Genomic DNA, 12,623 nt, shown 5'->3' on the forward strand with positions numbered 1-12,623 from the left:
GGAATGCCTTTTGGCCTGCTTATATTCAGTTTTACAGCAAGCAAGAGGAACAACTCAGAGGGTGTGCCTCTCTTGGCAGTAACTCACTACACATTCAGGAGTTAGAGATGAAAAAAATACTTATTAGATCATTTTGTCCATCCTTCTGTCAGTGGAAGATAATCCCCTGTAGTATATTTAAGTTCTTTGACCAATCTAAGTTTTCAGTATCTCCAAAAATAGAACTTCCACCCATTCCCCGAAGAAATAATTTCAAACTCCAGTAACATTCACTTTTAGGAAGTATTTAGTAAGCATTTGCTTTACAATTTTCTGCTTTAAAGTATAATGCAAATTAACAAGATGCTTTTTGTAACATTTCTATGCACTTCATCCCCTTTTAGCTACTCAAACATTTTCTTCTTCTTTGTCCAAATAATACAGTATTAAGTATGAGATCATTCAGGCTTTGTTAAGTATCTTATGGAAATAGATTCTTGCTTGTCTGACCCAGAGAAATAAGTATTTCCACATGGAAAATATTACTTTTTACTAAAAATGAAGTAATAGACATGCATATAGAAAATCCAGCATGTATATATACAAAAGTAACATGTATTCTTTTTGAAAATTTTACAGGAAATCAATTTTGAGGAAGTTTTCTGATGCTATTTCAAGTCCTCAGCCACTGGAGTGCTCTAAGACTGTATTTACAATAAAATTTTATCAAGAGCTTAATATCTTCAACTAGACAGGCAAACTGTAAACAACACTTCTGATGCATCCCCCATAGTAGGTGTCACTGCTGAGCTCCAGCATATCATGTCAAAATTACCTAATAACATTGTCTTCTGTTTGACTGAAGCACCACTGTATCAACCCCACATTAGGAGATTTTTTTTGATTAATCTTGGAGTTGTTTTCTCCTACCAGTCATTAAGACTGGGTGGACAGTGCATGTTACTAATGGGGAAGATTCCAGCCTTCTGCTTCCTGCACAGGGTTTTTCTTCACCTCATATCCCCTTTTAGAGGCTGACAGGTACACCAGCTCCTTGTTAAGCTCCCTGTACTCCTCTGTATCTCTATTTGTTTTGACTTTTTTCACAGAAAAAATGTGTTTTGAAGTTGTATCATCAGTTCCACTTAAGGCTAAACTAAGGGTATCAGTGATTCAGATGAGGAAGGCATATACAAACTCAATTGTACTTAAAGAAAAAGACCCAAGCCAGGTTGGCCAGCTTGCTGGCTCACCTGGTTTCTTAGGAAAACCCCCACCTCCTCTCCATGAGACTGAGGTGAAGATCTGTGAGCTCCCCAAGCCTAAAGTCAGATAGCAGGACTTTCAATTCATCTCCATCCTCTCTTACAGGCTGCACGAAAGTTTAAATCCTAGAATCCCATGAAACTAAGCTACTTTGAAAGGAGAGCTTTCATTCTTCTGTAAATATATATTTGAAAGCATGTTTTTGAAATAATAATAACAACAATAATAATAATAATAATGGCAGAGCAGTTCTGTTGTACTTTAAAGCTCACACTCTCTAGGACTGTGGAAGTTTGTCTTTTTCTTCTGAAAGCTGGAGTATAAAGGAAAAACAAAATAAAAACTTGCAACAGAGAAAAAATGGTCCATTCCTGGAACAGAATGTTTTATAGTGGAGCTCCCTCTGCCCAGCCTTCAAGTGCAAAAGCAGGGATTTTTCATTTATTTCCATGACAAGTGCACAGTCCTTCATGCGACGGCTTTTACCTGCGCAACCTCTTCGAAGTCTTCATGGCGTTTCTGCAAAGCTCTGGCCCGATGCAGGGATTTTCCCACTCCAGTATGTTTGCTAAGGAAAGCTTCTCCATGGTTTTCAATCCAATCCAACACCTGTGGTACAGAAGAGAGACACACAGAAACCATAAGCGGCCACATTGAATGTTACAACAAAAAGACAACGATTATTCAAGGAACTGAGAAGCTGTAAAGGCAGTGCTTAAAAAGAACTGTACTGTTGGATTGAAACACAGTGTTGCCATTGAAGGACATTAATTACATCTCATTTAACTTTTCTCAAGGCAGTAATTAGCTCAAACTGGCAAAATAGTATGATTTCAGATTATATCTGTATTTTGAAGCCTACCAAGGACAACTTCATTTCTCCACATTCATCAATTTGACAGTAATCTGATCCAAGTGGCGAGACCCCTTGTGAGGGTCTCTCTAATCTGTTTACAACTTCAGCTGACATTTTTCAGCAAGGTAACACTAATGAAGCTTGCACATTGCTGGTGATTAACACAGTGAATTTCTACTTTAGATGACAATTCACTTCACCTTCTACATATTATTAAGTCAAGAAGAAAGATTCAGTAGTAACTAACTAATTAATACAAGAAAAATTAGTTGAAATCATTATGAGATAAATGTCTGTGTTCACAGCATATGGAGGAATATGCTCCAGTTCTTAAGAAGCATCTATCCCCTCAAAACATCAGACATAATTGTTTATTGTAAATTTTATAGCTGAAAAAGTGACGAACAAAAGACATTTTAAGGACCTTAATGCTTCTACCACAATGACTGGGCTGACAGCTTTATCAACAGTAAAAACTTTACATGCAATTAGTTCCTGCCAGTTAACGAAAGATTCCTGCACACATACTAAATTTCTGATGAGTGAATGAACAAAATCATGCAAACTCTCTTCAAACGAATACATCCTAGCCATACCTTAATCCATTAGTTAAGTATGCATATGGTATTCAGTTTTTTGGAAGATACTCAAAAGGTTCAAGAATGACATTCAGAATTTAAAACAACAGCACATAAGCAATTTTCTTAAGTCAGTGATCCATATCTATACAGCACTTATGTAGTGGTGTGGAATACCTTACCTAGCATTCACCTTCAGAGTTCCTTTTTCTTTAAAACATGAATATTTTAGTTTGTTTTGAATATAACTTTCAAAAGCCTGTACTTTGCCTCTTCTTATCTACTAGTGCCCTTTACTCTGATTCCTGAAGTTGAGTGAGGTTTTCTCCCCAGTTTTCTTGCAGTGAAAGTATAACTGAGTATAACTAGACTTTTTGTTTTATTCCAAACAGATTTAAGAACCATCCTTGCAACATCACTCATTACTACATTCAGTACACATGTAATCCCACACACTATTCCCATAAAAAGCATCCATGCTTTCTTTAGCAGAACAATGAAAACATGGTTTTCTCATTTATCTTGACCATGCAAATATTTTTCTGTTTGCAAGCTCTCTCCTACTGGACATCTTCAAAACAACAAACAATTCCCTAATACCACAAAAATACAGCCACTTCAAATCACCAACACTTCACCAAATCTCCATCCTTAACTTATGTAATATTTGTTTTCCTAGTAAGTATTGCCAGAAGAATATTATTGTGTTTCAGGTCAATGCAAGTTTTCATTTTCTTCTTTCAAGGTAAAGTATTGATCAGAGAAAGGAGAGCGAGGAGCTAAACATGGCCTCAGTTATTACCAATACTTTTGGCTAATTTCAGGAGACCACTTTCCCCATTATAAAAAGAGCTAAAAAGAGATAGGTTTGGATGACATAATTAGAGACCAGACTCTGGAGACTACTAAGTTATAAGCTAACAAATGAAATCAACAGCAAAATCACTCCCAAAAAGCATGGGATGAAAAGCAGAAAGCAGTCCAGGGAGAATGATTTTTGCTCCAAATAATGCTGAATAACTTCTCAAGGGAAGAAATTGTCATAGAAATCCAGTACACAGATCATGACATAAACCACTCAAGTAGAGAAACATTACTGCCTGTAAGTGAAATCAGCATGAATACAAGTCTCATTAGTGCTTAGCCTTCATACCTTGATTCTTAACAAAACTGAGGAAGCACTCTTGGGAATTTTACAGCACATAGAGGCAGAGTCAAGGTATGCTCTTCCCATCAGAGAGTGCTTTGCATACCACTTCAATCAAAGGACAATGCCATTAGTTGGCACTGATACTAGCCTTTTAACAACTTACGCATTTTCTTCCTCTTCCTGGGAGAAGTAAGAGTTACAGAAATCATCACACTGACCCACTAAGGACTCTTCTACTGACACTGAAAGTAAATGGAATTCAGTCTGTACTTAAGTAATACCTAGGAGTTTAAGAGGCTCAACACTTTTCAGTGAAAGGGTGAATAGTATCATCCTCCACCACGGCAAGTTGCTTTAATGATGCAATTAAAGTTCTACTGCAGTCTCAGCAAAACCATCCTTATGCCCAACACAGGATCTAGAAAAATGCTTACTTTTCTAGCTCCCAAAAGAATATACAACAGAAGAAACTATGGAAAGACAGCTTCATTTTAAAAAAATCATTGCTCATGACTGTAAAATATGTGGTATATGCTGCTTGTAGAAGTAAATCTGATCTTTTGCAGACTCAATGTGCTCATTTTCACCAGTCTTTCCCACATTATTATCCATTCCTCACCCCCCTCACCCTTTACCTACTTTGCATACACTCACTTTTCTGATCTCCACCACTTACTTGCTGCTGACATACCATTGAGAAGGGGAAGATGGAGAACTCTGCATTTCTGATCTTCGGATAGTTAAAATGTGGAAATAGTCTCTCGCAAAAAAGAACCATTTTACACTGGAACCGCCTTCAAAAGCCACATGGGAATCACACAGTGAAATCATGGTGATGCTAGCAAGTAGCAAGCATTCATGGCCCGCCCTTCATTATTCGAGGCTGAAACTAGTGACTGTAACCTGTCTTGAGGCAGGCAGATCAAGGAAGAAGCAGCACATTTATCCAAAACGGACAGAGAAGACACCCGCTATGACCAAATAAATGTATTTTTTGGGGGAAAAAAAACCAAGCCAGACCAAATCAAAACAACCCCCCCAAGCAACAACAAAAAAACAACTTTCCCCCCTCTGCCCAAAAAAAAACCCTCAAAACACCTTCTACCAGCATGTTTTATTAATTTCTGGCTTGCAAGCTATCAGGAAAGTTTTTCAGGCACCAAAACTCTGATACGAGTGTCAGCAGTATCACTGTACTGGAAACATTATCTTTACGCTCAATTTTGACCTTTCATGGCCTAGAAGAGCAAAAGTCCATGTTGCTGTTTGAAGTCTGCTTTATTGATTCATATCAGAATCAGTCAGCTCCTTTCCTTAAGTGAAAGACTGACTGTATTATCTACTTGGTAAGCTTATTAACTCTTAAATATAAAATCACACTTTTACTGCCATAGTTTATATTAAAAGGGCTACATACACAATTGAGTGCTGGTGGCCAGACATTTTTTAAAAATTAAAATAAAACCCCTCTTTTTAGATGTTAATATACAAACTAACCAGGAACTAGATCTCCTAGCATGTTTCTGCTACCTAAAATCAAACTCAGAATTCCATTCAGTTTAAGACTGTCATAGGTTTTCACATTTCAAATTTCAGATTTTCTGTAATTCACTTATCTACTATTTTTGGGATTTCATGTGCTACTTTCCTTACGACTTGCTTCAAAAGATCAGCAGATGATTCTTGATGTACACAGATCTCACCACAATGCTTTTGTTGATTTGGAAAGCTCCACTAGAAACAGTTTCCCAGTATACAAGAACATGCAAGACGGAAGAAAAAACCCAACGAGCTTTCTAAGGTGCAAGTAACACAAAGTGAAGTACCAGCTCAACACGGCCAATTCCCTCCTCCAACTCAGCTCTGTCACTCACTTAACACTTCTATGAACTGAGTTATTTCATTAAGCCAGCAGAGGGAGGAGGAGGAAATCACAGACTCATGCTAAAGGATAGTTACAGATTCACTCACAATGCAATTGGTTGCTTGCCACTATGTGCAAATTAACTATAAACAGTGGAAGAGAGCCACACTTAGCTTATCTTGAAATAAAAAAATCCCCACCACATTTAACTTTACTGACAGTAATTAAAAGGTGTTTTCATGTTAAGTTTCTAAATCAATCTTAACTGAATTTTTTAAAGTTTGAACAAAGAGAGAACGTGTAAACAAAAACTAAAGTATTTTAGAAAGTTGCTTTGGAGTTCTACATAAACTATTCCAGAACTGTCTTAGATATAAATTTAACTAATACCTCAAACCACAGTAATTTCATGCACTGAGTGGTGTTCATGATTATTCAGTTGAAAAACTAACATTTCTCAGATAAATTAAGATGATCTGATAAAGTTGGTTTGCTTCTGTTTTGCAAGAAAAAAGAACCTTGTTATCCAAGATCACTTTTTTCCCCAGATAAATTTTCAAAGCTGAGCGAGCTACAATCTCTAAGACATCTGCTGTGGCTATTGGATTAATCTATCTGGTATGGATGTTGATTGTCCTTGTCCTACAGACTGACCTGCATTGAAACCCAAGTATGAAAAGTTGTATTATGAAAGGCAACAGTGACCAAAATTCACACTATGATTCATAAGGCAGCGCCAAAAATACCCAGTATCTGTAAAGTTAAGCTAAAGCAACTTAACAGGGAGCTATTCTTCCACATGCAGCATTTCAGAAATTAACAGTCATTACAGGGATAAACCAAAGGACAACTCAATCTCTGGCAGTGGTAACTATTGGATACTATGGGACGGGCTTAGGAAGATGGCAAGCAAGGGCTGCACCTCTGTACAGATCTAGCTTGGAATTTCATGTGGCTGATAAAGATGTGCATTAGCACAAAAGGCTTCAACTTCAAACTGTCAAGAGGATCTCTTGCTACCTTAATTCAATGACTGTCTTGCAAAGCATATAAAGAAACCACAGGCATAAATAAGCAGGATGAAAGAAACTTCTCCAACCAGTAGGCAAGGCATGTACTGAATAATAAGTCAATATGGATCAACGTTCTTGAGGCAACTGGTTCATACTGAAAACTTCCAGTGTACTCACAATCCACATGGCATGATTGGGACAGCACATTCCTGATACTAGAAGATATAAAAATATGTAAATCTGTCCACTTTGTTGTTTTCAAATCTGTGACTACTTCATCTTAAATGCAGCAGTTCCAAAGGCTGATGACTAATACAGGGAAGGAAAATCCAGCATCTTGCTGAAGAACCTGGTGGTGACTGCACAATGACTTGAGTCTAATGAAGGGTTATTTGCCAGCTTCAAAGAACAATGCAGTCTGAGAGCTAACTCCTCTACAGCGGGAACCAGGATTTAGGATGGAGCAGAAAATGAGAATTTCCTACAAGCATTTTATGACTCCCAAGATATTAAAGGCAAAGAGTAAGAGCAGTACAGTAAGACTCTCTGCAGCATTTAATGAACACCTTCCCCCAGGAAATAAACTGCCTAAAGCCTGGCCTACAGGCCCGAAACTTGAATTATGCACCTGGCAAATTACCTCAGGAGATCCCTTGGCCTAGATTGCCTCAGTAGGTCCTACCTGAACTGAATTCAAACTAGAGGAGAAAGTTCCACCATCCAATCTGTACTTGTTGGCACCAGACTCCTGAGAGGACCTACATTCTTCCCTGAGAATCAAACTACTGTGTTAATTTCAAATTCTGAAGATTCCTGATGAAGCCCTTTCAGTTTAAGAGGTGATTCATTTGCGGGATGTGCCTCATCACAGAATCACAGCATATTCTGAGTAGGCCCTTCACTCACTGACTACTCATGCAAGCACCAGCACTGGACCATCCTGACTAGACAATGCTTACGTTGTAAGCTTCATGGAGAGCCTCAAGGGTTTATACAATGGCATAATGAATGGAGTCTTCGGTTCTCTGAGCCCTTGCTGGCCATTCATAACATTCCCTCTGCTTTCTTTTACTTTTTCGTCAGCTAATATTTTTCATGCCTTTCTGCATCTTTTGTCACATCTCAGTGTTGAGAATCTGGATAACAGCCTGCCATTCAATGTATGTCTCTTTTTAGACATAAAATTAAGTAATAAAGTTTTGAAGATTTTACGTAATTTACTGCTTAAGCATTTAAGTTATTTTCTTTAATTACATGATGGGATAGTCACCAGATATAGAAGAAAGTTGAGTTATGAAGATTGCTCAGTCTCCCCACCATCTGCCTAAATTACCTTTTTCAACTACGGTAAATGATGAAAATCAGTTATTTCACTCCCAACTGCCCACATCCAGTATCTTCTTGGAACAGAAAAGTTCAAAAAAATTTAGCTTGAAAGTGCACCTAATTTTGAAGAAAAATTATTAGTTTAACCAGAATGTATAGCTATCTATCTAAAAACCCCACTGAGAAGCTGTGATTTGTGAACACTTTTACACTGAAATGAAAGAACATTATCAGCAAATACTGGCCATCTTAACTCTTTTATAGAGATGAGCTATTAAAGGATAAATTAGTAATGTCTCTGTTAATTGCAGTCCAAAACTAACATTTTATGTTTATTAAAAATCCATCAACTGAGGAATTTTATGTTGTTTTACTTTAAAAAGGCAAAGCTATGTCAGAGATACTAATGCCTGTACATAACTACTAACTTTTAAGGATGTTGACACAATAATAAAAAAATAGCAGCTATTAACCATTCAGTCAAGAACAGTGTTATTATCAGAAAGTAATCTCATCTGTAATTTTTATAACTCCTTAGTATACTACTCTGAGGTTTTAAAGAAACACTATTAAGTCAATTAAGTATTGAGGATTTGAAACCGAAAAATTTACAGAATAACACTTAATTTTTTGCATGTTACAACAACAAGCTTTTTGACACTTTGAGTCCGGAATTTTACCTAGAATGTGAAGGTCAGCTACCAGCACAAACTCAGAATAGCTGTCTATACTAAAAATCTTCATCATATATGACTTAAAGTAAATAAATTAATTTAAAATCAGAAAAAAATGAAGTAGAGCTAACTTACAAATATAATTATTATCCATTAGAGCCAATAGCCAAGTTCTGATAATACACAGAACTTGGTATCATTCAGTCAATCCCAGGCAACTATTCACTTGTTGTACAAAAGTACATGGGGTTTAGCAGTCAAAACTCACCTGTCAGTGCAATCAGCTCGAAATCACAGGCTGACAGAACACACAGGCACTTAGACAAAGTGAAACAAAACCTACCTGTTGAACATCCTGTTGAAAAACGCACAGCTGAAGCCGCTGGTGCAAGCGGACCTTTCGATGCTGCCAGATATTTTCCAGTTGGCGCTGGTGATGCAATACCTCATGGATGACATCCAGGACATGATGAACTGCTTTTGAGTAGTTGGCAGATGCGGTGAGGGAATCGGAGCTCCCAGGAGTCAAAGGTCTCTGGAGTTTGTCAAGGAGTGACTTCCCATCTTGGCTCACCTGACCACCAGAAAGGACGAAGAATTACTCGTCTTGCCGAAAAGCTTGTTGGGCTACTACTTTGTACCCCACCCCTTCTCCCAGTTTTAGATGTCTTTAAGAACTCAGAGAGCAATGACAAAGACCCGTTTTACTGCAGGAATGATTACCTACATGCAGCTGTAATAGGAAAGAAAAAAAATTATATATTCTCTTTCTATTTAAAATAATTTTAAGAAGCAGCACCCTTCTAAATAACAGCCTGTCTTTCCATTATTTCATTACTTTAAGAGTGATCTTTCTTCAAAGTGTTGGGATTTTTTGTTTGGTTTGAGGTTTTTCCTGTTGTTGTGGATTTTTTTTTTTAAAAACTAGTCAAATCTAACCTAGAATAAATATTCTTCAAATCCCTAGTCAACGGAACACCTAAAATTAAGCATTTGTCCAGAATTAGCCTTCCAAAACAACTTCTCTCTTCCTTTGCTGTAAAGGTGAAGAGGGAGGTTACTTTCTGTAGGTTAATATTAATTTGACAAATACATTTAAACCAACAGATATAAAACTTAGTACGTGATTCAATCTAACACAATTTACGACTTCTAAATTATTACTGTTACTGGTAAGCCAAGGCAAACTGCTGTTAGGGAAAACCTAATTCTGATTAAATCACTTAAACCCTTTCCATGCAGCACAGAAAGATACTGTTTTCTAATATGTGTTTAACTACTGATACTAACAGGAAACATTTGTCACTTCTAACTGTTGTCTTCCCTGATTTAAACCACAGCAGAAATATTCAGATTTACCTTGCATGCTAATTAAAAAGCAATAATCCTCTCTTGTCTGGTCACTAATAACATTTAGTGTTAAAAGCATTTTTCATTGGCGTTTACTCTGTCACTTTTAGCATGAAGCTCAGAGAACTGTTACAATTCACTATCATTCAACTACCTGTAAAGAACTTTTCTAACAGCTCATCTAGCAGGCAGGGAAAAAATCATCTGAAACCACAAGACCGGAGTATAAACAGTAGCCTGAATCCATCAAATCAGCACCATGTCAGAAACAGCAAATTTGTCAAGGCCTTCCCGCAGGCTATTTTCAACAACTTTTTACTAAGTCTAGGCACATTTTAAATTTGTTATTCAGTAGTCAAACAGATATAAATGAAAACTCTTTTCTAATAATTAGATTACCAAGGGAGTTAATTTCTTAGTTCCAGTTCAAGCTCCTTCATTTTAGTAATGAGCATCAACAGAGAACAAAGCTCACTTCTGAAAGTAGCTCCTGTAAAGTCAAGTCAGCAGAAAAAATGCATAGTCCATAGCACAGTTATAATGATATCTTTTTTATTTTCTGTATCCAACAGAATTATCTTGTAAATTCTTCAAATATTTCAAGATAATGGACTTCAATTATCCATTCAGAGTCCATAAAATCTAAGCGAAAAAAAATAATTGTGACAGCCCCTTGATCCAATTAGTTTATTAGCTTTATAAACAAATGACTGTGCACAGATTTTCCTTTGGAGTTAATACACTAAAGTTTTCTCCCTTCCTAGTGCATGGCTACCTACCTTAAGATTTTAGTGAGATGTATAACTTTATTTATATATATAACTTCATTTAAGGCACATCTATTGGATTATCAGGCACACCAGTTACCTCGGCTTGTAAGCTAGTAAGTTGCTTTACTAGTAATACACAGTAATTACCCTCAGCAAAATCAGACTGTCTCGTCTTAAAAGCATTTACTTTCTTGAAATTACTGTCTTCTACTTTGCAACCAAGTTGTGTTGTCAAGACATTGCAATTGAAAATGAATGACAGTGTTGTGATTCCCATAGTGTTCCTCTCTCTCTTCCCCCACTGTTCATTCATCACAAAATGAAAGGAGCTCCGTACTGTAGTAGAAATGAAGTCATACATCTAATAATGATAAGCAATAGTCCTGTAATATCCTGACACAGAAAGACGCCTCCATCAATCTTCAAAAAGGAATGCACGTTTGAAAAACGCTGAATAAAACTACCTGCCCAGAGGAGGAAGACAACTTGTACATACACATACAGTTATTACTACTGCACCAATTCTGGTTGCTAAAGACACAGCTGGTTTTTTTACCAGATGGGGAAAAGTAATGACCAGAAATCAGAAGAAAGGCATTTAGTGCTCTTTTTTTCCTTCGAGCAGTACCAGTGAAGATTTTGTTAGAATATCTAGCTATCCCGAAGTCAAAAGCTACAGCTTTGAAATCCTAAATAAATTTTCAAGGTATTTGCCAAAACAATCCTATAATCTACTCATCCAATTTATTTTCTTTATGCATCACCATCAAGCAAACAGTATTTAACATGCTAATCCACAGTACTTATTTGCACTTAACAGCAGGCTCATCCAGTCACATCCCTACCAAAAAAAAAAAAAAAAGCCACAAAACCAACTCAAACCAAGTAGAAAAAAAACCATTATTTCAACCTCAGTGCTTTATCACCATTCTAGAGAGATCTACCCTTCCTACTCCTTGCTGCACTCTCATGAAGCATGCACCCCTGAGCGCCTCTCTTCACATAAATCTGTTACAAACGTGCTACATCTCTGTCCCTTGTTTTAAAAAGGGACCATCCCAATGATGAAAGTTGATAATGAAGAAAAGAAACCTTACCACAAAGCATTCTTTCAAGAATGAGTTAAGACAGTTATGTGTAGTAAAATCACAAATATTATCAGGTGTGATAGTATGTCATTAGACCAACTGACATAGCAGGATGGCATTGAGCAAGAGAATAGGGATATCAATGTGTAGTTAACACAGAACAAGAATCCGTGAACTCTGGACATCTGACTAATGGTCACAAAATTTATGCAGGCCCTAAGGTCGCAGGTATTGAAAAAACACGGTTTTGATATGCTAACAACATGATGGATCATTAGCAATAATCTTACCCTCCTTTGCTGCTAAATGAAATGTGACCAGACTTCCTATAATGAAGCTGGCTCATCAGAAAGTAGTTTTAGCTTTAATGCAATGTATAAATCATAACCATTAATTCAAACCCACATGACCTCCTTTTAAAGACAGGTGCAAGCTGTGGCCTAAGCTATCCTGTGTCCACTGATCTTTTTTACCATGATTTAACCAAACACGTAATTTTATGAGTACAAAACCAACTGCATTTAATCCAGAACAACATCAGTCCAATTGAATAATAACAGTTTTACCCCACAATGAGAACAATCCTAGCAGAAGAAAGAAAGCCAACTAAAGCAGGAAATGCAGAAAATACCTGTTAGCTAGTAATAGCGAAATGAATACTCATTTATTTCAGGTAAGTAAAGCACAAGAGAAAACTCAAAATTTGAAA

At 36.9% G+C, this 12,623-nt stretch overlaps 1 protein-coding gene across 1 annotated transcript in view; it reads right to left on the bottom strand.

Annotated features, from left to right (window-relative positions):
* The window catches only part of TRIO (trio Rho guanine nucleotide exchange factor), a 180,223-nt gene that overhangs the window by 139,717 nt on the left and 27,883 nt on the right, over nucleotides 1–12,623 (bottom strand). Inside the window, 2 exon segments of the mRNA XM_008637193.2 lie at nucleotides 1,732–1,854; nucleotides 9,050–9,280. Coding sequence (XP_008635415.1) covers nucleotides 1,732–1,854; nucleotides 9,050–9,280 — 354 coding nt within the window.

This window comes from Corvus brachyrhynchos, unplaced genomic scaffold (assembly GCF_000691975.1).
Source record: "Corvus brachyrhynchos isolate BGI_N302 unplaced genomic scaffold, ASM69197v1 scaffold23, whole genome shotgun sequence".
In the NCBI taxonomy this organism is placed as follows: Eukaryota; Metazoa; Chordata; class Aves; order Passeriformes; family Corvidae; genus Corvus; species Corvus brachyrhynchos.